This window comes from Oncorhynchus mykiss, chromosome 5, assembly GCF_057628025.1.
Source record: "Oncorhynchus mykiss isolate SJ-2025 chromosome 5, ASM5762802v1, whole genome shotgun sequence".
NCBI lineage: Eukaryota > Metazoa > Chordata > Actinopteri > Salmoniformes > Salmonidae > Oncorhynchus > Oncorhynchus mykiss.
In genome coordinates this window covers 58,377,799-58,405,791 of record NC_143026.1, presented here as the reverse complement: position 1 = coordinate 58,405,791, position 27,993 = coordinate 58,377,799, and the positions used below count along the sequence as shown (strand labels likewise).

General features: G+C 41.7%; 1 protein-coding gene across 1 annotated transcript; it reads left to right on the top strand.

The window, feature by feature from the left end:
- Positions 1–27,526, top strand: LOC110524101 (zinc transporter 7). The gene is made up of 11 exons (XM_021603442.3): positions 1–236; positions 816–917; positions 1,452–1,565; positions 4,614–4,701; positions 4,902–5,034; positions 8,789–8,977; positions 9,762–9,809; positions 13,241–13,376; positions 24,400–24,490; positions 24,607–24,756; positions 26,115–27,526. The coding sequence occupies exons 1-11, from the start codon at positions 157–159 to the stop codon at positions 26,160–26,162; spliced, it is 1,179 nt and encodes a 392-aa protein (XP_021459117.2). The 5' UTR covers positions 1–156; the 3' UTR covers positions 26,163–27,526.
- The last annotated feature ends 467 nt before the right edge of the window (positions 27,527–27,993 follow it).

Here is a 27,993-nt window from a genome sequence, read left to right as displayed (position 1 = left end):
AGGCAGTACAGTCCCTATAACATGTATTGCATGTTTTGGTAGTGCAAGCGCCCTCTATTGATCGGATGTATTGGCTGAGAGCTGAGTTGGTGGTTCCAGCTCAAACCAGCAGTATTTAGCTAGCTAGCTTGGCACAACCTGGGAGGGACTGCTAAAATGTTACCATTATCTATAAAAGACGACGAGTACAAGCCACCCAAATTCAACCTCCTCGCCAAGATTTCAGGATGGTTCAGGTAAATTGTCATATTTGTTTGTGTTCTTGATGTATTTTTGTTAGGTCTTAATTAGCTTGTTAGCTAGCTATTTTGATTCTATGCTCACTGGCTAGTTTAATTCAGATGTGAAAAACATGATGCAAAATATTATGCTGTAGTTACCTAGCTAACGTTAGCTACCAAAAACAGCTTGCTAGGGGTATGGGACCATCCACCTTGGTTGCTGACCAAATAGATATTTGTTAGTTAGCTCCATAGACAAACATAAGGCTAAGTTAGCTGTCTAGATAGCCAGTTAGCTTCAGATGCACGAATGGAAGTTCGTTACTTCCCGACTTACTTAGCTAGCCTAGGGAGGGAGGGAGGGAGGGAGAGGGGGGGGTTGTATAGTATTAAATATTTGTGTGCGGTCAACATGCGTGTTCAGGAAATTGATGCAATTTTGCACATTTGACATAGGTAGCTACTTCTCATTCTTAACTGGCTCTACTGTTTTGATGAGCGCAAGCTAGCAAACGTTAGTTAGGTGACGTTGGCTTGGTTGATAACTCGCGCTAGCTGCGACTAACTCAGTGAAATTTCTTTTTTTTCCCCCAGATCAATCCTATCTGATAAAACATCACGCAATTTGTTTTTCTTTCTCTGTCTGAATCTGTCATTTGCTTTTGTTGAATTATCGTACGGCATATGGAGTAACAGGTAAGTTCCGTATCATTCGACGGGAAAAGCCTAAAAAACGCAACTCTTATATCAGGATGTGCCACGTATGTCTAAGCAAGCGTTGTACCAACAATGCCCGTTGCTTGCACTGGCGCCCATCAGTGGGACTGCACCACAAACTACATTATAACATCTAGCTAGACACATGTTATTCCCTGGTTATGTGTTTTGAAATGGCTATCCATCTTGATAGCTGTATTTTATGCATGGATTTCTGCCAGGACATCCTATCTGCAACATGTGTTCAAATTGTTGCCTGGAACCAGCTGCTGGGGTTAAAATGTCACTGTTATAAAATCCATGTGTTCCCATAGACAAGTAACTAGCCAATTAAAACATTACTGCACATATTAGTTCTATCAGCCATAACTTAGTCATTCATTAAAAAAACTTTGTTTTAGTGTAACTTTTACCCACGGCAATTGCAAAGCTTGGGGAGGATATCTGGTGCGGGAGACAGTCCAGTCTAACAAGTTTTTTGTTGTTGTTGTGTGTGTGTGTATATGCTCTCAGTTTAGGTTTGATATCAGATTCCTTTCACATGTTCTTTGACTGCACTGCACTTTTAGCCGGACTTGCAGCCTCTGTGATTTCCAGGTGGAGGTCGAATGACTCATTCTCATATGGGTACGTATGCAGTCAATGTAGACTGTAGCTTCACTAGCAAAGGTAACGCCGCCTCCAGCACTGCTAAGGAGTCTCTGCTAATGTTTACATTTTGAAGTTTGTGACGTCTTACCAAGCGTGCATGATTACCTGTATTTTTGATCTTATGCCTTTATTGATATCCAGGGTTGCCAATCCTGCTGGTGATTGCAAAAATCTGCACCTTTAGTACATATTTGGATGTGTGTATTGCTACTAATGTAGCAAAGGTGTTGCACCTGTATGGAGTGATTTCAGTTCAAACTGAAATTGTATTTAGGTTCTATAATTCTGAATTAGGATTTTGAATTTGTAATGCACAAATGGAATCGTTGAAGTCCTAATTGACCTTGTATTTCATGATTTGATACTGAATTGAATGAATATTGCATTGAATGTTCAATAGAATGTCAAATTGAATTGATTTTTTTTATTTTCAGTTACAATATGGTAGATATTGAATTCATTGTCTGTGTATCAAGTTTACAAACTATAATTTCAAGTTGATCAATATTTAATATATTCAGCTTCTCGGAGGCTTTCAGTTCTCTAAATTCAGATTAAAAAACCAGAGATGTAAGCCTGGTACTTTTCCAGACAGGAAAGGTAGTCAAAAGCTATCTGTTCTCCTCTGTCTGTGGTAAAGTTTCTGAAGCCAATGTTGCATGTTGAATATTTTTTTCCAATGAATTTGCCTCTAATGTTTGAACCGTTTTGGCTATAAGCTATTATGACCCCATTCCTGAAGCTAACGCTCTTGGACATGGACGCGCATTGGACATGGATGCTGATCACAGGCCGCGTAGGACACGTTAGAAGGACGTGCCACAAGTTGGACCTCCATAAGAATATATTTAAATAACCCTGTCATAGCCTTTCTACGTCCTATTTCATTTTGCTCTTGTGACTGACTGGGTTTGAACCATGTCTCCTATATGTCACAAGACTGTGCCGATCCACTTAGATAAAGCCCATGGGGAGGAACTCAGGAAGCTAACACATGTCTGCAGCAAGGTTACTCCTCAAAAGAGCGTGGTTCATCGGACCACCTCGGTCACATTTCACCGCCCTTTGACCTCCTATTCAGAGATCACGGCACCAAACTGTCTGGGTTCGAAATCAGGCCTACCATTTTCCGTGGCAAACGGCGGCATAAGGATCTGTGCCCTCCATTTTAATGATTGCAACAGAGGTGGTTTGGTGATCTATGCATGTGATGAGCAACCTTGCCTGAGACCTGAAGACTTGTTTTACTAATGGGGTTCTGGCCCAGGTATCCTGAGCGCCAGACAATGCAACTTTTCAGGTCTCAGACAAGTCACTCATCACATGAGCGTTGTCACCGAACCACTTGTGTTACACTTCACCCCCCTTTGACTTCCTTGAAGAGACCATCCAAGTCACAGGACTAATGCCTAGGCTTTAGTTCAGCAGGCCAACAGTCTTAACCCAGTCAGTCACATATAATGATGACCCTTGATGGAGACTTAAATCTACACGATATATGCGAAGGATGTGGACACCACTTCAAATTTGTAGATTTGGCTATTTCAGCCACATGTTGCTGATGGGTGTATAAAATCACACAGCCATGCAATCTCCATAGAAAAACATTGGCCTGTGAAATTTCTGCCCTGCTAGAACTGCCCCGGTCAACTGTGCTGTTATTGTGAAGTGGAAGCGTCTAGGAGCAACAACTGCTCAGCCGCGAAGTGGTAGGGCACACAAACTCACTGAAGCGCTTAGCATGTAAAAATAGTCTTTCCTCAGGTTTCAACGCTCACTACCGAGTTCCAAACTGCCTCTGGAAGCAACGTCGGCACAAGAACTGTTCGTCGGGAGCTTCATGAAATGGGTTTCCATTGTGGAAATGCATTCTCTGGAGTGATGAATCACGCTTTACCGTCTGGCAGTCCGACAGACAAATCTGGGTTTGGTGGATGCCAGGAGAACACTCTCTGCCCGACTGCATAGTGCATACTGTAAAGTTTGGTGGATGAATCATGGTCTGGGGCTGTATTTCATGGTTCGGGCTAGGAAATCGGGAAATCTTAGAGCTACAGCATACAATGACATTTTGTGCTTCAAACATTGTTGCACCAGTTTGGGGAAGGCCCTTTCCTGTTTCAGCATGACAATGCCCCTGTGTGCAAAGCAAGGTCCATACAGAAATGGTTTGTCGAGATCGATGTGGAAGAACTTGACTGGCCTGAACTGATCCCTGACCTCAACCCCATCAAAGACCTTTGGGATGAATTGGAACGCCGACTGCGAGCCAGGCCTAATCCCCCAACATCAGTACCCAACCTCACTGATGCTCTTGTGGCTGAATGGAAGCAAGTCCCCAGACCAATGTTCCAACATCTAGTGGAAAGCCTTCCCAGAAAAGTGGAGGCTGCTATGGCAGCAAAAGGGGGACCAACTCCATATTAATGCCCATGATTATGGAATGAGATGTTTGACGATAGGGAGTGTAACAGTTATCTATCTTATTTTTTTTGTGAACCATTAGCCAAAATAGTTGGGACGTTAGCGCCAAATTCATAGGCAGAAAATGTATTCAACATGCCACATTGGCTTTAGAAACCACCAGAAGCTCCTGTTTACTGTAGAGTTTAATCCTCTGTTCTCCTCTGCCTTTCCTGGTTGGCAAGGTACCAGGATGTTCTCTCTGGTTTTGAATCTGATTAACTTGAAATTATAGTTTGTGAACTTGATACACAATTAATGCAATATCTACCATATTGAAACTGAATATATAAATATTGAATTTGAATATTCAATTACATTTAACTCTGCAATAATTCATTTCAGTTTCAAATCAAATACTATCAATTTATGAATGAAATGATTTCATTTGTGCATTACACGTTTTAAAAAAATATTACATTCAAATTCAATATCCTAATACAAAATTATGGAATTCAAATACAATTTCTGTTGGCACTGAAATAGCTCCCGCTGTTTTTAAGTCACATTGATTAGCCTCTTGTTGACCTGTGTGTACTGTACTTCCCTTTCTGTTTTCAGATATGTGAGGGCGGAGGTGTTGGCAGGGTTTGTGAATGGCCTGTTCCTCATCTTCACCGCCTTCTTCATTTTCTCAGAAGGCGTAGAGGTATGCCTCAGAACACAATGGGTTTGATTAGGAGTATTTCACATATTGAAAAGAACATTGATTTGAATGATTTTGATAGGCCTTGTCTTATATTGTCTAAGCACCTGTGATTCAACAATATTGTCACATTTTATTTAAGATGGCCAATTCTCAATAACGATGTTGATTTGACTGGTCTTGTCTCCTGCTGCATCTGACAGAGGTTTTTGGAGCCGCCACACGTGAATCACGATCGTCTGCTCCCCGTGTCTGTCGCTGGGCTGCTGGTGAACCTGGTGGGCATCTTTGTGTTCCAGCACGGGGGCCACGGCCACTCTCACGGAGGGGATGAAGGTAAGATGAGGACATCGCACGCGCTCTCTCTCTCCCCGTAGTCACTTTACACATCTACCATATCACTCCATGTTTTCCTCATCTTCATTCTCTCGCAAGTGGTCACTCCACGCTTTCCTGATAGTCCCTGTACTGCTTCTATGCTAGGCCTAAAAGCATATAGTGTTGGGGTGGAGCCATGAGTTGATTCAACTCATGCACCCTTCACTTGTGTCCCCTAAAGTTCCTTTACTTGGTGGTCCCCCAAGTTGTTCTCTCAAATTCCCTCAGGCACACTGCCTAACCCCTTTCTGCTCTTAAGTCACCAGTCACTGTACACTTTTCAAACACTCTAATAGCTTGCCTCATATGTGGCGCGATACTAAACTCAGCAAAAAAAGAGACGTCCTCTCACTGTCAACTGCGTTTATTTTCTCCAAACTTAACATGTGTAAATATTTGTATGAACATAACTAGATTAAATAACTGAGACATAACCTGAACAAGTTCCACAGACATGTGACTAATAGAAATGGAATAATGTGTCCCTGAACAAAGGGGGGTCAAAATCAAAAGTAACAGTCGGCATCTGGTGTGGCCACCAGCTGCATTAAGTACTGCAGTGCATCTCCTCCTCATGAACTGCACCAGATTTGCAGGTTCTTGCTGTGAGATGTTACCCCACTCTTCTACCAAGGCACCTGCAAGTTCCCGAACATTTCTGGGGGGAATGGCCCTAGCCCTCACCCTCCGATCCAACAGGTCCCAGACGTGCTCAATAGGGTTGCGATCCGGGCTCTTCGCTGGCCATGGCAGAACAGACATTCCTGTCTTGCAGGAAATCACGCACAGAACGAGGAATATGGCTGGTGGTATTGTCATGCTGGAGGGTCATGTAAGGATGAGCCTGCAGGAAGGGTACCACATGAGGGAGGAGGATGTATTCCCTGTAACGCACAGCGTTGAGATTACTTGCAATGACAACAAGCTCAGTCCGATGATGCTGTGACACACCGTCCCAGACCTTGACGGACAATCCACCTCCAAATCGATCCCACTCCAGAGTACAGGACTCGGTGTAACGCTCATTCCTTCAACGATAAACGGGAATCCGACCCTCACCCCCGGTGAGACAGTCCTGTCTGGTCCAGCGACAGTGGGTTTGTGCCCATAGGCGATGTTGTTGCTGATGACGTCTGAGGACCTGCCTTACAACAGGCGTACAAGCCCTCAGTCCAGCCTCTCTCAGCCTATTGCGGGCAGTCTGAACACTGATGGAGGGATTGTGTTCCTGGTGTAACTCTGGCAGTTGTTGTTGCCATCCTGTACCTGTCCTGCAGGTGTGATGTTCGGATGTACCGATCCTGTGCAGGTGTTACACATGGTCTGCCACTGCGAGGACGATCAGCTGTCCATCCCATCTCACTGTAGCGCTGTATTAGGTGTCTCACTGTACAGACATTGCAATTTATTGCCCTGGCCACATCTCTTTAGTGTCCTATGTTTTCATAACTGTGACCTTAATTGCCTACCGTCTGTAAGCTGTTAGTGTCTTAACGACCGTTCCACAGGTGCATGTTCATTAATTGTTATGGTTCATTGAACAAGCATGCGAAACAGTGTTTAAACCCTTTACAATAGAGATCTGTGAAGTTATTTGGATTTTTATGAATTATCAGGGTCCTAAGAAAGTGACGTGTTTTTAATTATTTATTTTTTACTGAGTTTAGTTATGGCAGGAAATTGAGTCGCACTACCTGCACCCGACTTAAAGCTGCAGCACATGATATGCAGCTCAGTCTGCTGAGCTTCGCATCCAGTCGAAGATGACAAACACTCCTCTGCAATGGCCGTTTAATTTAGTTCACCATTCTGCAAACGTCATTGCTGCTGCTTGTGCTCACCTCAGCTCCACCTTTCGTGGTTTGCTCTTCTGTCTGTCAGGGGAGATTGACTCTGCTCTGCCTATAGTGTGGCTTTGGTCAGTTTGATTAGCTATATATGCTCTCAACAATTGAATGGGTAAACCTAACGGTTAAGGTTTACCCATTAAATTGGTGGGGACAAAGTGTGCAACTTTATTTTTTTAGAAATTATACAGTGCATTTGGAAAGTGTTCAGACCCCTTCCCTTTTTCCACATTCTTACGTTACAGCCTTAATCTAAAATAGATTCAATAAAAAAAAGTTTGTCATCAATCTACACACAATACCACAAAACAAAGCAAAAACAGGTTTTTAGATTTGTTTTTAGTTAATTTATAAAAAATTAAATAAAACGAAACATTATTTACTTAAGTATTCATACCCTTTGCTATGAGACTTGAAATTGAGCTCATCCTGTTTCCATTGATCATGGTTGAGATGTTTCTACAACTTGATTTGGAGTACACGTGGTAAATTCAATTGATTGAACATGTTTTGGAAAGGCATACACCTGTCTATATAAGTTGACAGTTCATGTCAGCACAAAAACCAAGCCATGAGGCCAAAGGAGTTGTCCATAGAGCTCTGAGACAGGATTGTGTCGAGGCACAGATCTGGGGAAGGGTACCAAAAAATGTTTGCACAATTGAAGGTCCCCAAGAACACAGTGGCCTCCATCTTTTTTAAATGGAGAAGTTTGGAACCACCAAGACTCTTCCTAGAGCTGGCCGTACGGCCAAACTGAGCAATCTGGGGAGAAGGGCCTTGGTCAGTGAGGTGACCAGAACCCGATGGTCACTCTGACAGAGCTCCAGGGTTCCTCTGGAGATGGGAGAACCTTCCAGAAGGACAACCATCTCTGCAGCACTCCACTAATCAGGCCTTAATGGTAGACTGGGCAGACGGAAGCCACTCCTCAGTAATAGGCACATGACAGCCCGCTTGGAGTTTACCAGAAAGCACCTAATAAAGGACTCTGACCATGAGAAACAAGCTTCACTGGTCTGATGAAACCAAGATTGACCTGATTGGCCTGAATACCCAAGCATCACATCTGGAGGAAACCTGGCACCATCACTAGGGTGAAGCATGGTGGTGGCAGCATCATGCTGTGGGGATGTTTTTCAGCAGCAGGGACTGGGAGATCAGTCAGGATCGAGGGAAAGATGAACGGAGCAAAGTACTGAGATCTTTGATGAAAACCTGCTCCAAAGTGCTCAGGACCTCAGGCTGGTGCGACACACAGCCAAGACAACACAGGAGTGGCTTCAGGACAAGTCTCAATGTCCTTGAGTGGCCGAGCCAGAGCCCGATCAAACATCTCTGGAGAGAAAATATCTGTGCCTCATCCAACCTGGCAGAGCTTGAGAGGGTCTGTGGAGAAAGAATGGGAGAAACTCCCCAAGTACAGGTGTGCCAAGCGTATACCGTCCTACTCACGGCTGTTATCGCTGCCAAAGGTGCTTCAAAGTACTGAGTAAAGGGGTCTGGATATGTGTGTGTGATAATTCAGTTTTGTATTTTGCAAATATTTCTAAAAACCTGTTTATGCTTTGTCTTTATGGGGTATTGTGTGTAGATTGAGGAATAAAAAATTAAAAAAAGAGGCTGTAACGTAACAATGTGAAAAGTCAAGGCGTCGGAATACTTTCCCACTGTACTTTCCCATAGTCGGCACCTCTCCAAACATTGAGTGCTTTTTACAGAACACATTCCTCAAGTAGGGCGCACCCCCTAATAGACCCTAAACACCAAGACCAAATTATTAGTCATTCGCCTTTTTATGTTCAATGGAACTGACAACACAAATGTATTTGTAGGTGTAATGTGTGTTTTACGGTCTTTTGCAGGTCACAGCCACAGCCACTCTCTGTTCAATGGCAATGCAGGTCACGGACACAGCCATGGGGGTCATGGGCACGAGTCCAAACATGGAGATGGGCACGAGCACAGCCATGGAGATGGACACGGGCACAGCCACGGAGGGCACAGCCACGGACATGGGCACAGCCACTCCCACAAGGAGCCCCACTGCCATGGTAAGGCAACAGCACTTCCTAGCACAGAACCAAATGCCTGTAATGCAGTATGAGAGAATACTTTTGTTCTAGAATTGGTAGTTATTTCAGTGGCATCCAATGTTTTAAAATCTTCATTTAGGTAAATACGCAAAACCATTTGAGGAGAGTGAATGTGCAGTGTATGATTTGTGGCAACTGGCAACAATTTCCCAAAAATTGTTTTTTTGTCACAGTTGTTGGTGATTTTATTGAAGCCCATTTTAAATTTGTTTTCTGCTTCTGTGTGTTTGCTTTAGCAGTCCAATCCCAAATCAATTCCTAGCTGGGTCTGTGTTGATGCCTTTTAAAAAAAAAATATATATATATATATTTTTTTAAAGCTCTGCACACACTGGATAAGTTGCCCAAATGTGCAAAATTCCACCTTGCCTAAAACACTAGGTGGCGCTATTGCCACACTGCTGATGCTGTCTGCTCAAGGGGACTCATTGATGTCGGGGCAGGGGGATTAGTTTATTAGGCCTGAATGTTCACTATGCAATTCTTGACTGTTCGCTCTACTGTTGTCTATTGCTATTCACACAATTTAGTATTTGCTAGAACTTGATATGTGAGCTGGAGCTTTAAGCATATGTGGCAACACTTCACTCCCCTTTCGTTGTGTCCCAGCAGAAGTCTAGATTAACCTATCCAGGTAGTTGAAAGGCTGTTGTAAATCTCATTTGTGGTTTACCCTGTTTTCTATAGTCAATACTAATTGTCTGCTGTATTTAATTAATGCATGAATTGTATTTTATTTCAGATGAACTGCACACGCCAGGGAAGGGCTCCAGCAAACAGATTTTGCAAGGTACTGAACATTGAAATGACTTGACTAATTTGATGCAGCTTTTTACTCGTCTTTGTTCACCTTACAGCCTTATTCTAAAATTGATTTAAAAATATATATTTTCCCTCATCAATTTGTACACACTATCCCATAATGACAAAGTAAAAACAGTTTATTTGTGTTTATAATTTTTTTATTTTTTATAATCCATTAACATAAGTATTCAGACTCTTTACTCAGCACTTTGTTGAAGCACCTTTGGCAGCGATTACAGCCTCGAGTCTTCTTGGGTATGACGCTACAAGCTTGGCACACCTGTATTTGGGGAGTTTGTACCATTCTTCTCTGCAGATCCTCATGTGTTTTGGCTTTGTGCTTAGGGTCGCTGTCCTGTTGTAAGGTGAATCTTCACCTCAGTCTGAGGTCCCGAGCGCTCTGGAGCAGGTTTTCATCTAGGATCTCTTTGTACTTTGCTCCGTTCATCTTTACTTCGATCCTGACTAGTGTCTCAGTCCCTGCCGCTGAAAAACATCCCCACAGCATGACGCTGCCACCACCATGCTTCACCGTAGGGGTGGTGCCAGGTTTACTCCAGACGTCACGCTTGGCATTCAGGCCAAAGAGGTGCCTTTTTGCCAAACTCCAAGTGGGCTGTCTTACTGAGGAGTGGCTTCCGTCTGGCCACTCTACCATAAAGGCCATAAAGTGCTGCAGAGATGGTTGTCCTTCTGGAAGGTTCTCCCATCTCCACAGAAGAACTCTAGAGCTCTGTCAGAGTGACCATCGGGTTCTTGGTCACCTCCCTTACCAAGCCATTCTCTCCCGCCCTGTTGCTCAGTTTGGCCGGGCGGCCAGCTCTAGGAAGAGTCTTGGTGGTTCCAAACCTCTTCCATTTAAGAATGATGGAGGCCACTATGTTCTTGCGGACCTTCAATGCTGCATAAATGTTTTGGTACCCATCCCCAGATCTGTGCCTTGACACAATCCTGTCTCAGAGCTCTACGGACAATTCCTTCTAACTCATGGCTTGGTTTATGCACTGACAATCACTGTCATCTCTGTGCCTTTCCAAATGATGTCCAATCAATTGAATTTACCACAGGTGGACTCCAATCAAATGGAAGCAGGATGCACTTGAGCTCAATTTCGAGTATCATAGAAAAGGATCTGAATACTTATGTAAATAAGGTATTTCTGTTTTTTATACATTTGTAAAAAAAAATCTAAACATGTTTTTTGCTTTGTCATTATGGGGTATTGTGTGTAGATTTCTGAGAATAATCCATGAATAATTATTTCTGAGAATAATGGATATGTAATCCATTTTAGAATAAGGCTGGTCCTTAACAAAATGTGTAAAGTCAAGGGGTCTGAATACTTTCCGAATGCACTGTATGTGGACTGTGCACAAACTATTTTGATCTTCTTAAAATATTTCCTCACGTCAGACTTGGTAAACTACCATTCGACACCTCCTTAATGGGCTATAATGTATGTGAGATTGTAGGGATACATTTTCATTCAGTTCAAGGGAAGAATACTGTGGGGGGGTTATGCATAGATGATAGGGTACGGCTGCCTTGACATAGTCCTACTATCTGTTTGACAGTATTTCCAACATCTCTGCAAAAAAACCTTTGAAATGGTGTGAGATTTTAAGGGTCTGGTAACTTGAATTTGGTGGGGAAATGTCAAGGCACCATTACATCTGAGAAAGAGTCCAGGAGCACTGTCACTAAACTCCTTTGTCCAGGCTTCTGTGGGAAAGGGCTGAAAGGATAAAGTAGTTTGTCCCTTTCACCCGGCACATAGAGAGCAATGAAGAGAGGGAGAGCGACTGGGCCTTTTGGGAGGCCTGCTCAGGGGAAACACTGGGCCCACACAGAAGTTGGGGTGGCGTAGGGGGCTCTGGAGAATGGAGGAGGTGGATAGGAGAGGGGAAGGGGGAGCTGACAGTGCAAAAGGTGACTTAACCACTGTTCCCTTTTGGCCATTGATTGAGGACCTTTCCTCTTCTTTGGGTGGCATTGTTATGAACCTAGAACCCAGGAGGTTGGTTGGTATTTCTTTTGTCAAATTATAGGTTATAGGCACAGTAGCAAATTATATTTTTTTCTTATTGACGTGCTCCTTTAAATACCTGGTAAATGCCTTTTTCCTCTTTTTTTTAAATGTATTTTGTGCTACAATGAATGTGTTACACAATAGTTCACAAAAGTTCTCAACTTCCGAAGGCTAACCCCAGCCAAACTCCAAAATGGAATTCCATTCATGTTGCATTTCAATTGAAGGACTAAACAAAAGTGGATAAAATGGAGTTATAAAAAAAATGGTAATTGCCCACTATTTAAATGTTCTGATACTGTATATACTGTTCTATATACTGATACTGTTCTGATACTAGTCATGGCCTTGACTGTTTATTTTTACTATTTTCTGCGTTGTAGAATAATAGTGAAGACCAACTATATGAAATGACACCTATGGAACCATGTAGAAACCCCAAAAATCTAAATATATTTGAGATTCCTCAAAGTAATCACCCGTTGCCTTGATGACAGCTTTGCACACTCTTGGCACTCTTCACCTGGAATGCTTTTCCAACAGTCTTGTAGTTCCCACATATGCTGAGCACTTGTTTTCCTTCACTCTGCCTGATTCACGTAGTCTCCTCTGTACTGTTGATGTGTCTTATTTAAACTCTGAAGCATTTATTTGGGCTGAAATGTCTGAGGCTGGTAACTTATCCTCTGCAGCAGAGGAAACTCTGGGTCTTCCTTTCCTGTGGCGGTCCTCATGAGAGCCAGTTTCATCATAGCGCTTGATAATTTCAAGTGTAGTCGCAAAAACTTTCCCGATTGACTGACCTTAAAGTAATGATGGACTGTCATTTTTATCTTTGCTTATTTGAACTGTCCTTGCAATAATATGGACTTGGTCTTTTACCAAATAGGGCTATCTTCTGTGTACCACCCCTACCTTGTTACAGCATAACTGATTGGCTCAAACACATTAAGAAGGAGAGAAATTCCACAAATGTACTTAACAAGGCACACCTGTTAGTTGAAATGCATTCCAGGTGACTAGCTCATGAAGCTGGTTGAGAGAATGCCAAGAGTGTGCAAAGCTGTCATCAAGGCAAAGGTTGGCTACTTTGAAGAATTTCAAATAAAACATTTGGATTTGTTTAACACTTGTTTTGGTTACTACAGGATTCCATATGTGTGTTATTTCATAGTTTTGCTGTCTTCACTTATTCTACAATGTAGAAAATAGTAAAATTAAAGGAAAACCCTTGAATGAGTAGGTGTTCGTAAACTTTTGACTGGTACTATATATATATATATATATATATATATATATATATATCTATATTGTGTTTTGCTGCGGGACAAATTATTTGTAGATGAGGATGATATGAAATACTTAAGACAGCCCATGTTGTTTTACAGGGGTGTTTTTACATATCGTAGCTGACACTCTGGGCAGTGTGGGAGTGATCATCTCAGCGCTCCTGATGCAGAAGTATGACCTGATGATCGCTGACCCCATCTGCTCCATGTGCATCTCCATTCTGATCGGAGTCAGGTCAGTTGACCTCGCACAGTAGTACGATTCCCAACAGGCCACACACTAATTTCTACAAATATTCCCGCAAGCGAGAAACTTGAAGGCCATCGTCACACTGCTGCAGGAAAGTACCACACACACACACACACACACTCAGGGCTAGATTTACTGTGTATTTTTCACCAGTACAATTTGGAACTGTTGTTTTCAGGATGGATTTAAAATGCCTTCAAAGTAAGCTCAAAACAGTAATGTACTTCTCTTTTTAGGCATTATTGCCTTTGTTTGATTTCTGCACTGGTGCAGCCACTTCATTAAGCACCCCAATAGATATTTTTTTACCTCACTTTGTTTTTGCCTTGCCAACATAACAACCGAACACCAGAGCAATTTCACAAGAATCCCCATCTATTGAACGCTCCACATGTAGTGCTGAACCCAGGGAATATTGCACACTGGCTTCTCCCATGATGATGAGTATTGGTATTCTGCTATTCAGCTAAATGTCTTTAAGGGTGGGTCAGTCTCCACCGTAGACCCACTTCTCCTGGTGCTGCAGAACAAGATGAAACGACAGAGAAGGCAAGCATGCATTCGGGCATGTTGTCTCACCACTTCAAATTGGCCACTGTTAATCTTTCTCAAACGCTGCCAACACCACTGTAAAGTGCAGAATTACAGGACATGTACAGTGGGGTGGAGTCTTTGTGGCTCCCAGAACATATGGCATCCCAGAAATCATGCTCCGTCCTGCTTTGTAGCATTCTTCAAACGTTTACTGCCAAGATGTTGCCAAGTAGACTTTTTATGCAGTGTAAGAGTCATGCTCTCTACACTAAATAATGCCCAGCATTGATTTGAATGTTCTGTGTAGCCTACATCTGACTTAGGGAGCTTTAGTAAATATGCTCATGATTTACGTCAAGCTTCAGGAAGTTTCAGCAACCAGTAAACTTAAACTGGTATTTAGTTCTTAGTGGCTCTCCTGCTCATGTTTTTCTCAATTCTTCACTGTCCTCTGTTAGTCGTACAGTAGTGACAAAGTGGTTGGGGAGAGGGCCCCATTATGCAAATGTAAACTCAGTGAGTAAAGCCTCTCTGGTAAACTTGTTCGCCATCTCTGTCTTTGAGCCTTTTCTTTCCTCCTCTCTGGAATGTGGTCGTGATCTGTGACGGTTCCGTTTTAAATATGTGTGAACAAAGCCATCCTTTTTAGTGTGGCTTTCTCCCCCTTTTCTTGATCTGCCTGAGTGGGGTTTTGTCCTTGAGACTTAAGCATTTTTCCTCAAGTTTTTCTCGATAGCCATCTGAAAGGCAAAGAAATTAACAGTTCACATGTTGGACAATGAGAACAAACGAACCCACCTAGGCTTATTCTACAGCATGTTGCATTCCATCTTGGAACCGAGCGAGGCTCGTAAAAGAGCCATTTCAATACAGGTGCGAAATGGAACAAGTGAGGGAAGAATGAAGAGGGAGAGGAGCAAATAAAATAATGAAGCAGATGTGAGCCCCAAAATAAGTAGCGAAAAACATACAACTAACCTCCAACGTTGTAAAACCACCTAATCCGCGGCTGGTATTTGGCTATTATTTTCAGAATGTTTGTACTTCTTGTTTTTGTTAAGCGGCTGGACAGGGAAAAAATGGAGAGCGAGAGAGTAGTCAAACAGGGATTGGAAAACATTTCCCCTTTGTGGACATTTTGTTGGACCCCACCCAGATGGTTGTGCGGGATCGGAGATTAATTTCCACGGGCCTTGATGCGTGTTGTTTTTGTCGTGAATATTTGTTTTTGTTTTGAGTGTAATCACCTTCCTGTTAGTAAGTTCTGTGTGAAGTTATTTTGGGACCTCGTATTGTGATATCTTGATAAAAACCTTTAGCACTGCAATGAGTGCTGGATTTATTCCAGAACAACGCTAAATGAAAGAGTTGTGTAATTACTTGAAGTATATTCCCCACCGTTCTGGAATTGCCATCATCCATTTGTGGGATTCAAGATTCAAACAATATTGGCCTACAGATATAATTTTTCTATTTGATTACCCAGTGAAATGGACCGTAGTTCTATCTCTGTTATTGGACCGGCAGAAGGACAGTAGGTTGTTTGGAGAAATGGAAGTCAGTGTGTGTGCTCCCTGAACCTCAGCTGGTTGACCATGTTTTGTTTTATTTTATTTTGCTGACATTGACCACATTTGGAGGCAGGAGGACTATTAAGGGGGGGGGGGGGTGCAGTTTTCCCATCCTCCCTGAACAGCCATACTTGGAAGAAACCTTTGCAGCTTGCAAAAACTACAGAACCAAGCACAGACCCTTTGCACGTGTGTGTTTGCCTTGGGCCGTCCCAGTGTGTTTCTTTGTGTGCCTCGGTCAAGGCCTGGTGGCTGCTGGCCTCGCACCAAAGGGGGAATATCTGGGTTGGCTGTGGACAGATGGAACAGTCTGTGCAGCCTGTGATTAGAGAGTGGAGAGAGGTGGTTAGAGGCCCCTGCGGGCCCCTTGGCTCTCTCTGTGGGGCTGTGGGTTAGCTGTGGCCTTATGTGGGACTCTGCTGCTGGGACCAAGAGCCCGGCTGAGGCTCCTCCCTCCCTGCTGGAGGAAAAGGCTGGGTAATGACTCCCAGGTGAAAGCCTGGAAACCAGATAAGGTAGGCGTGAATAAATTAGGACACTATGTAAATACGAGTACTAATCAAGGCCTTTTGGGACAGTGATTTGGCTCATTTGAAATGAGGATAACTATTGGAAGGATGTTAGAGACGACGGTGTGCTAAGATGAATTGGCTTTAGTGTGGCAACTCATTGTTAGATGTTTGAACAGTACATACCCAGGTGCCATACAAAAGTACATTGATTACATATAACGGGTGAGTGCTATGCGTTAACTTGAATGCTGTTTATTTTGACCCAATTATTGAAGGCTTGACGTTGAAGCATTTAAAAAAATAAAAAAATAAATACAATTCATCACTTCCAAACTCGTACATAATTAGTCATAGTGTACTCTTACCTTTGACCTCTGTTACATCATTCCCTTGAGGTATTGCCTTTCATGAACTAGACTTGGCAGAAGAGCCATCGTGTTGGCTGGTAATGAAGGTGAGGGCTTGAGGTTAGGTAATGAGCCCTTCCTCCACATAACCACTGTGAAAGCCCTCCCTTTTCTGATGGGGAGGGCCTTGTGTTTTCAGTGTACCCTCTTTAATGCTGTCACGTTTCCTTGAGTTGAAAGATGGAAAGGGCAGAAAGTTGACACTACTTTCGGCAATTCTTGACAATAACCAGGTTTTCATCCAACTATCTAATGCAGATGAATTACCTGACGCGTAAAAAAAAAACTTCACAACAGGGCTGATGGAAACAGGACATGTCTGTACAATTCCATAAATGTCGACACGCCATTTGTTCATTCGACGTGGTGGGATCCTGTTGGTAAAATTAATGATGATGATCGGTGCTTGGCTGCCAATTAGCAAATACAATTATTGCTCTTATCCATATCTCATCATATAACCTGTCCACTTTATCAGCGAACTTCTCGAGAGCATGCGTCAAAACAAGACTGGGCAAATTTGCTATATTATCGTTCAAGTTTGATAAAACCATTGGTAGAGTTGAAAATGCGATAAAACAAATTTATTTTAAGAGTTTATTTATTTTTAATGCAGAATTTTTAATATTCGCATAAAAATCTGTCGCCAATTGGATAGAAACGTAGCTACTTGTCAGTTTCATTCATTTTATTACATTTCTTATTATTTTTTAATGACAATGTAGAGTAGTTTCGGCCTCCCCTGTCTACTAAACCCACACCATTTTGTTTAAGGTAACCATCCTAGTGTAGCTGACTGTAATAATAGGTTTTTCATGCTCCTTTGAATCAGAGGGACTTCTGATGGTTTTAGATGTGGGGAGATTTCACTAGCATGTCATGCTTAACCCACATGTCCTACATTGCCATTGGCTCTCTATTTAATAACAGGTTTACATGTTCTTTTGAATTGTTATTTCACCTCTTTTCAGTATCGTGTTCAAGGCCATGCGTCTGAGATTTATGTATCCATCTTAAACGGTTTTCTGACTTCTCAACCCATGTTATCCATGGCAGGTCTGTGTCCTTTTTTAGATGTTCTCATGATGAACATATGCTTTCATTCAGAACGGGTGGATGTAGGCTTAATTTTCTTCTGGTCTTGTCGTGGTGGAGCTTCCATAGTTTTGCTTCATTGTTCAACTCCAAGACTGTTCGCGCCAAGGCCTTGAAGAATGTGGGTCTGACTCCCCCTCTTTACAACTTGGGGAATTCCAGAACAGTGTTGACACTTTGGCAGCCCCTCATTGGAAGAGCATTATTTTCCCCATTGGGAAGAAATGGGATTTGCTTCAACCTCATCATGCAGTAACGTCAGTATGAGTCAAATGTTGCCTACTGTTTAGTATTGGTTGCCTGGTGAGTGCGATGTTCCCACTTTATTCTTTTTTTTTTTGGTGGTAAATCACCCTTGACTGAGGGGTTTAGGCCTCTATACTGCTCTTGCTACTGTTATTGAATGACTGCTTATATCGATAGTACTTAGTGGTTGATTTATTGTGTGCCTTGCTGAAGATCCTGTACTTGTTAGACGTCCACTAATTGGTGAGAAAAGGTTTGGCGAATTGGTTTCCAAGATGCCAATACCAGGGATGTTACACATTGGCGCTTTGAGTCTTGGTTCAAAGCTCGAAATCGGGGGACTCAAATGCATTCCATGGAGGGCCTAGTGTCTTCTGGGGTTTTTTCTTTTCAATTAAGACCGAGACAACCAGGTGAGGGGAGTTTCTTACCAATTAGTGGTCTTAATTCTTCAGTCAAGTACAAGGGAGGAGCGAAAACGCTTCATCGATACGTATGCTATGATGCTGGTAAAGTTGTCTCGCACCTACAGTGCTGGTCATAAAAAAAGCTAGCTCGCTCATGGATGCAAACAATATTGTTCCCCAAAAACATAGCAAAACGACATCATCTGTTTTCAGTAGCTATAGTTAGCTAGCTAACTATATAGCTGTAACGTTAGCTTTGGGCAACAGGGTTAAGTATATTTTTTTGACACACAAAGACCCAAACGGCGTTCCATAGTATATGTCGTGAAGCTAATAGTAGTGACGGTATTACTGTAACTCCGGTAGGGCAACATCTGAAAAATAGATCACTTGGTAGTGTGTACCGGTGCTCAACCAGTCGGCGTCAAAACAGTTGATTGTCAAGGGCAATGAATTCTATTCTTGGCTTTAATGGATTTCGTCTCGCTGAAATTGTGTTACTTTCAAATGACCGCTCTCGATCCACACAGCTTACATGGGCTAGTTTAGGAATGCTGTATTGCACGCATAGCGCATCATTTTATGTGGCGTCATTATGTCATGTACCTGTACGTTATATAGGTATGCACGTCAGATTTGACATCGGTTTTCCATATCGGCGTTAAACTAGACATCGGCTGATACCGATGTTGGCATTTTTAGCTAATATCGACCAATTCCGATATGTTCATCGACTATATTGTGCATCCCTAATAAAAATGTTGAATTCATATGAAGTAAACTAATGGACAACAACACAGGCTTTTACTTCTAGCTTATACATTTTACAATAGTTATATTTTGTTTTTAGTCCCATCCTTCAGCTACTAGTTGGTTTTTGATTCAATGCAACTTCGTGATTGAAGACAGTATTGCATTCTGGAAAATATTATAGAATGTTTCTATAATTTACCAGTATGTATTCAATATTTTCATTAATCAAATCAGGGAGCAAAACAAAGACACAAGCTCCTGACTCTGAGATTCTATACTGTTGGTTATTGGCTGCTTCCACAGTAGCATACAGTACATGGTTCAGTACACCACACGTATTACACAAAATGCTTCTGTGTGCTGAATTGTTAAGTGTGTTACCACAGCGTTTACTGGCCAGGAGTGCTGAACAGTCAGGAAATGGATGGATCACTTAACGGCTCCTCATTTGGCTACTGTTAATGTCAGGCTGGCACAAATAAAAGCTTCTCTAATTGCTGCCCATACCTTCATAATCGTAACTAGTCAACTGGGGAAGAGGAAGTCACTGGCATTTCACAAGATGCCTTTCCTTCCACTTATTACCAAATATTTTTAGACATTGGCCTTACATTTCCCTGCGGAAATCGAATTTTAACATATCAAAATCCCCCTGTTTAACCCTCTAGATTGGGGGGGTTCTAAGCTAACATATGGAATTGTTTTAAGATGGTCATACCAAGGATTATTTAGCTATTTGATTTTGAATAGAAAGACTCCTTTTTAAGGTATCTAAAAAATTATATATACAGTTGAAGTTTACATACACCTTAGCCAAATACATTTAATCCCAGTAAAAATTCCCTGTCTTGGGTCAGTTAGGATCACCACTTTATTTTAAGAATGTGAAATGTCAGAATAATGATTAGTGATTTTATTTCAGCTTTTGTTTATTTCATCACATTCCCAGTGGGTCAGAAGTTTACATGCACTCAATTAGTATTTGGTTGTATTGCCTTTAAAATGTTTTCACTTGGGTCCAACGTGTCAGGTAGCTTTCCACAATAAGTTGGGCCCATTCCTCCTGACAGAGCTGGTGTAACTAAGTCAGGTTTGTAGGCTTCCTTGCTCGCACATGCTTTTTCAGTTTTGCCCACAAATGTTCTATAGAATTGAGGTCAGGGCGTTGTTGTCCTTAAGCCATTTTGCCACAACTTTGGAAGTATGCTTTGGGTCATTGTCCATTTGGAAGACCCATTTGCGACCAAGCTTTAACTTCCTGACTGATGTCTTGATGTTGCTTCAATATATTCACAATTTTACTTCCTCATGATGCCATCTATTTTGTGAAGTGCACCAGTTCCTCCTGCAGCAAAGCGCCTCCACAACATGATGCTGCCACCCCCGTGCTTCATGGTTGGGATGCTGCTCTTTAGCTTGCAAGCATCCCCCTTTTTCCTCCAAACATAATGATGGTCATTGTGGCCAAACAGTTCTATTCTTGTTTCATCAGACCAGAGGACATTTCTCCAAAAAGTATGATCTTTGTCCCCATTTGCAGTTGCAAACCGTAGTCTGGATTTTTTATGGCGGTTTTGGAGCAGTGGCTTCTTCCTTGCTGAGCGGCCTTTCAGGTTATGTTGATATAGGACTCATTTCACTGTGGATATAGATACTTTTGTACCTGTTTCCTCCAGCATCTTCACAAGGTCCTTTGCTGCTGTTCTGGGATTGATTTGCACATTTCCCACCAAAATACGTTCATCTCTAGAAGACAGAAAGCGTCTCCTTCCCGAGCGGTATGGCGGCTGCGTGGTCCCATGGTGTTTATACTTGCGTACTATTGTTTGTACAGATGAACGTGGTACCTTCAGGCGTTTGGAAATTGCTAACAAATTCACTACATGGAACAATAGATGGTTTCAAAAAACATCTAAAGGAAGTTTGTTTTGACGTGTCTGTGATATATAAGAAAGATCAGGAAATGTATTTATCCCCTTAGTTTAAATGTCTAAAATATCTCCATATATACTTCCATTCATTTAAAAAAAAAAAAAAACTGGTACCAGGGACTTTCAGACGAGGCTTGTGGGTTTCCTAGAGCAAAATGGGGAGAGACACCTTTCAATAGTGGTCATAACCGTTTGGATACTACAGACATTTTCGTGATGTCTCATGGTCTGACAAACACTGCTCTAGCGCTGTCACGTTTCACTGCAGATACAGAAGGGTGATATCAGTGTATTGAGAAGCAGCCCATGGAAAATCTTGTCTTAAAGAACAGACCGACGTAAACAAATCTCTTTCCCATTTGTTTATTTAGCTTCAATTCAAAGACCGTTTTGAGAAAATGGTTGTCGTTTAAGTTATTACAAAATGACAGTCAAAACAAAAAGTTCATGGCTGTTATAATTGTGGAATACATGTCATAAATAAGGAGTCAATGTGTGACTTTTTAAAAATTTCTTCAAAGGTTCTCTTTTCCCGTCGGCCATAATCAAGTCTTTGATTTCATATTAACACGTTCGGTAGGGGAACGTTGGCTACATTTCGACCGGACCCTTAAGACTCAAAGGCAACGCTGAAGAATGTAGAAGAAGAATGCCGACGAGCTGGTTAGTGTAGTGTGCTACTAGCATGTAGTGCAAGGAAGACTGTAGACGTGGAGGAAGAGCAAAGGGAAAGTTTCGCCCACGTTGACATGGACTGAGTGGGGCTTCTGGTGGGGTGTAGGGGATTCAGGGATAATGACGGGGAGTGAGTGGGGTTTTGGGAACGGGGAAAGCTGCCAAACCCTCTGATGGCTCACATATGCTGTGGTGGTCGGCCTTGTGGCTTTGGTATAGGGGTTAGGCGGGACATGCAATGGGATTCTTTTAAAACTGTGGCCGCGAGATGGTTGCGAGGAGACAAAAGGAAGGATCAAGAATGGCTGACGTGGCACTGTCCAGCCTCATGAAGTCATTGTTCAACTATGCTAGTAGTCTCGGCTGCAGCCAGCTAGGGTCTGCAGTGCAGTATTCCTGCTCACTGAAAGCAGCTTCTGTGACTTCCAATTCTGTATGGTATGGCCCTACCTGCATAGTCTTGAGTACCAATCCCTTTGGCAAGCTTGCCACTCCTTGTCATTGATAAAGAATTAACAAAGTCAAAAACAAACATTTAGCTGTTAGCTAGGCACGTTGTTTTAGATTTTAAGCCTCAAAATAAGATATTTTGTGGTTCTAATTGCAGTATGTATTTACACTGAGCTAGCAACTTTTGACAGGATTGTCTGGGCAAATACGGTTTCTTAGCAACCGGATACCAACGTGAAGACTGGGTTTGCCAGGTCTATCCCAAATTTCTAGCACAATCACCACTCAATCTGCCCACAAGGTTCTTGAAAAACTAGCCCCAAAAAATGGATGCACAGCGAGAGGAGTTGTCATATTTCTACAAATCCTTTCCCCATAACGTTATCGAGCGAATTAAGGAATATCAACATAAGAAGCAAAACTCTGTCATCAATATAATAATTATTGTGAGCTAACGTCATGTAAAAGGAATTTGAATAAGCCGGGAGAGAAGATAATTTATCTTTATTAAACTTGGCAGATCATTTTCCACCAGTGGATGTCATTTTAACTCGTTTGACTGCTAACATTTTAAATAATCCCTTTTCGCATAACTATATATAAATCCGACAGGAGAGTTTTGAGTGATGAAATTTGGACAGAGGATCGCAATTGTGCCATCATTATGAGCCAGATGTGAAGACTACAACCCGTTTTATAAATGGCCTATTTGCACGATTGACTTGTCATTTCAAATGGCTAAATCTGGGTTTATGATTAATTCTATTTTGCATAGCTAGAAACATGGTCTACAGTAGCCTGGACAAGTGCTTGTGTTGCCCAATAACCTGCTGGAATAGGCTACTGAGGATGGTGTCATTTTTCAATCGTTGAATCAAATATTAATAATATGGATATGAACTGAATAGGCCAATGCTTGTCTTTTTTAAATTTTAATTTGATTTCTTACCTGTAGCCTAAGCTGACGCTTTCTATCAGCTGATCAGCAATTGCTATAGAGCTTTGACCATGATCACAATTGATAACTTCCAATTTAATTAACTAAACTTGGCCATTAATAATTGCATAACACAACGCTACAACAACAAAATGAAGTCATACGATATTTACAAAATATTTGCTAGCTGCAGTTAAGCTACATAAGTGGCACATTGATTTGCAATAACCCCAGAGATTTTGTCATTTCAACATTTTATTGTATCAAATGGTAGGCTACGGTAGCCTATAATGACATAAATCAATAGGCCACTTGATGGTCAACATATGCAAACGTTTCATTGTGGACTTTTCCCAATAACCGAAGCATGCAAGGGAGTTCCAGAACTTCCATTTCAAATTTCCACTCGCGCAGCGCTCAAACCCTTCGCTTGATACGGTTTTCCGTAAGCAAAGGGAAATGCAGAATTTTGAATATTCGCATAAAAATCTGTCGCCAATTGGATAGAAACGTAGCTACTTGTCGGTTTCATTCATTTTATTACATTTATTATTATTTTTTAAATGACAATGTAGAGTAGTTTCGGCCTCCCCTGTCTACTAAACCCACACCATTTTGTTTAAGGTAACCATCCTAGTGTAGCTGACTGTAATAGGTTTTTCATGCTCCTTTGAATCAGAGGGACTTCTGATGGTTTTAGATGTGGGGAGATTTCACTAGCATGTCATGCTTAACCCACATGTCCTACATTGCCATTGGCTCTCTATTTAATAACAGGTTTACATGTTCTTTTGAATTGTTATTTCACCTCTTTTCAGTATCGTGTTCAAGGCCATGCGTCTGAAATTTTCCTGTAAATTGGGCTACTTTGAAAACGGGTGAAAATGTATTGGTCGCGGGTTTTTGGGGTACTTCTAAATTGCACTGCGGCAGCCATTGCATTTCTCTTTAAAAAAAAAATATATATATATATATATATATATATATATATATATATATATATATATATATATATATATATATATATATATATATATATATATATATATATATATATATATATATATATATATATATATATATATATATATATATATATATATATATATATATATATATATATATTGCAATGTGTGGGGGAAGAAAAAAAGTGACGGTTCCAATATTTGCATAATCGTTGTGATTATGAGCTCTAGAGCTCATTAATGTTCATATTTGAAGATGGCAGAAAGGACATTTTCTTTGGCACATGACATGGAGTACAGGGAGTGGATTAGCCAAAGACTGGTACCTAGGCTACCACCTACATGCCTAACCAAGCAAGCTGTCATTGTCCAGGGTTCATATTGTTCAGTGTGACTTGTGCCCCAGAAGCACAATATCACTTTGGCCAGATGTGGCATGCCTTGGCCCTGGGTCTGCCAGTGTTGACAGGAAAACGTTGGGGAAGTAAGTCACGCTATTTTTCTCCCTTACCCTCTGTGCCACAGTGTAGTGCCTTTGTTGAGGGAGTCCATTGGGATTCTGATGCAGCGAACTCCGCCCTCTCTGGACAATGCCCTGCCAGAATGCTACCAGAGGGTAAGTGCTGCACAACCATGCCTCAACCATACCCTCACGTCAATGCTGAACATGTTAAATGTTTAACAAGGGGAAATGGTCATATAAATCTAGGTGTGAACTGTGTGTGTTTGCAGGTGCAGCAGTTGCAGGGTGTGTACAATCTGCAGGAGCCTCACTTCTGGACCCTATGCACAGATGTCTACATTGGCACAGTCAAGCTGCTAATTGCACCTGACGCTGACAGCAAATGGATTCTAAGCCAAACGCACAACATTTTCACACAGGTAGGAGAGGAACCCATCCTTTTGTAATGTCAGACGGTCATTCTCCTACAAATACACACACTGATTAGCCTGCAGCTGATGGGAAACCACAAAATCACTAACATTGGAACATGTGTAATTATTATGCAATGGGTGGGTCTAATCCTGAATAATGATTGGTTAAAAGCGCATTCCAGTTGTCTATTCTACAAGTTACCACTGGCTAAATCGATGATGCCTATTTACTCTGTTCCATCTGACTGTGCAATTCACTGTCTCATCAGCCCAGCCATATAAACTTGATCTCCACTAAAAACCATCTAGACATTCTCACATTTCTAAAACTAACATTTAGTTTTCAACAGCAGAGTTTTGTATAAACCTTGCTGTCTGACATTTGCAACATTGTTTCAATATTCGATCTCCAGCTGTCCCATAGTAACATGTAGGGGTCTGGACGGGAAGACAGCGTTTCTCAGCCAGTCAAAATCATGAATCAGCTGGCATCATTTTTATGGATATATATAAACAAAGAAATGTAAATTGAAAAAAGGTAAAAATGAAACGAAGTGCAGCTAGTTTGCAGTCTTTACAGCTTCAGTGTTTGAAGTGATTGTGTTGTTGGCTAGCTCCTTTGAACAACAGTGTCCTGACGAGAGAGCACATTTTCTATGCCAGGTGAAATCGCGCCTCATTAGCTCATTGTTATGGATGTATCCAAATAAATGTCACTAGAAAACAGCTACTGTTATTCTTTTGACGTGACTGGAAGTTAGCCGTAGTTGCCTAGCTAGCAAGCAAGCAAGGGATAAGAACGTTGCCAGCCAATATGGCAATGGAACATTTAGAACAGACTACTGGGTCGCATCCATAGATAAAGAACAAAGACTGAACGACTTGGTCACGTCTCTGACAACCGAACCAATAGAACAAATGACCAGCGGGCTTGGGTAGCAACCATAGATGTGTTGGGACTATATCTTGTGGCTGGATGAATAAAATAATGTTAATGAAAACATGTTGGTAACCCGTTGTATAAAAGTGATAATGCCCTTGAAGCCGGTGTTTGGACGATATATTGGCACATCCTCCAAACACCGGCTTCGAGGGCATTATCACTTAAATAACCGCCAACTGGTCGGCAGCCTAAACGATGGTTTATGGACAGACAATCGGTCTATTCAAGTCCAGGTGGAAGGTTTGAGAAACAAAGAGCTCTGCCATTACCACTAGACCATCATTATCATTAGAATTACATTACACCTGTACTAGGTAATGACAGGCCACAGAAATGTCAGACATTAAATGAACCATCTTCACTGTTGTGACAGGTGTTGAAGCAAATCGTGACTGGTTTTCTCCATTGTACTTGTCCACAGGCTGGAGTACGGCAACTGTATGTCCAGATAGAAGTGGCGACGATGTAGGACTCGTTCCTCGTATCTCCCTGGGACCAAAGCCTCTGTGCTGCTGTGGGGTTTCCTCCCCACCCTTTCCCCCCTAAACCCCGCATCTCTCTGGGTTTTAAAGTCCATCACAAACCAAGGACCAAGACGGAAGCAGCTACAGGACAAGTACACTGACTCTTGAGAGGACACAAGAAAATGGGGGAAACCAAAACTTGCCAATTATGATGCGCCGTCTGCGGGGAAAACGAGAACTTTGCACACACCCACTTCCACCCATTCTACTGTTTAGGAAGTGTGTATCTTAATGTCAGAGACCTATTTTGGTTTTATCATTCCCCCCCCTCTCCATTTTAAGATGGGATTTTAATTAATTTGTAACTATTGTCTGCGTTAAAGTACACTTCAATGGACATTCGTGTTAAGCCCTGCAACCATGTAAGATTCATAGATAGTCTATTTTTATACGTCCATATGAGTCACACACAATTAACATGGGGCATATTCCGTTTGGCCATTTAGTTGCACTTTGCACACTTGAGCCGTTCAACTGTCATTCTGGGTTTCTTAAGTGCCTTTTTCACCAAATCATGGACTGGAATCATGTCCCTCCAGACCCAAAAGGAATCAGATGACCAACATGGGTCTTGTTATTCCAACCCCTTGATCCAGCATCCCTTTGAGGGTTGTCATGGTATTTTTCCTAAGGGAATATTGTCATAATTCCCTGGACGGCACACAGTGGTTTTATTTGAACCTTGAACAGCTGCTTACGACCTTGTCAAAGAGGATGGTTAAAACCGATGTAAGCCTAAAACCCATGATTTCATTGCCCTCATTGGTCTTACTTTAATGTAATGGGCCAAGTGTGCAGTTGGCCAGTTCCATTCTTATTTTGAAATGTAATAAATGATTTTACTGCATATAATTTAATTTCTCTCATTACTGGCAGAGGTTGAAATTTTGATGGTTTGGCACAGATTGTACATCAATGTTTATTCGAGAGAAGGTGGCGCACATTTTTAAATGTCTTTTGCTCAGTTTGCGCTGTCATCCACGATTTCTTATCTGTACATTTTTATTTTTGACAATGTCATTAAATTGTTGCATATCAAGTAGGGCTCGACTATCTGTAGCACTGAAGAGCTACAGCTATTCAGCTTTAGCAGAGACTGCATTCACGGTCAACGCTGCATATTTCGGCTCAATTGGAAATGACCTTTTTTACATTTCAAAAGCTGAACTTCAGCGATACGAGCCCTTTCCTCCTCCAGATAGTGTAAGGGAGTTGCCGCCGCCTTTTAAAAACTATCCAACTCAGGAACTAGATGATGAATTCTAAGTGTCATTTAAGCACATCAGTATTAATAAATCAGTGAAATATATGCTTTGGTCTATGTAAGAAATATGTTAAACTCTTAATTCTGGTTTCACAGGCCCAGATAGGGGTCCAGGTTGACTTTCTGGCAGTAGTGCTGCGCATACCAGAAGATTGCACTTCATTTTCCAAGAATACAAAACATAATTACAGGACGGCTTAATTTTTTTACCAAGACACTAATCTGACTCCGTTACCTCTTCAATCATGGTAATAACATTTTGATGCCATAGCCAGCTAGCGTTGTGATTTCAGCTAAAGCATGGGGGATGAGGGATTTTTTTCTTTTTAGGGAAGCAAAAGTAATGGATTGCCCATTAAAAAGCATTCAAACCCCTTCCCTTTCACATTACAGCCTTGTTCTTAATCTACACTACCCCATTAATGACAAAGAAAAAACTATCCCTTATTTACATGTTCAGACCCTCAATTGAGCTCCGGTGCATCCTGTTTCTACATGATTAAGGCACACCT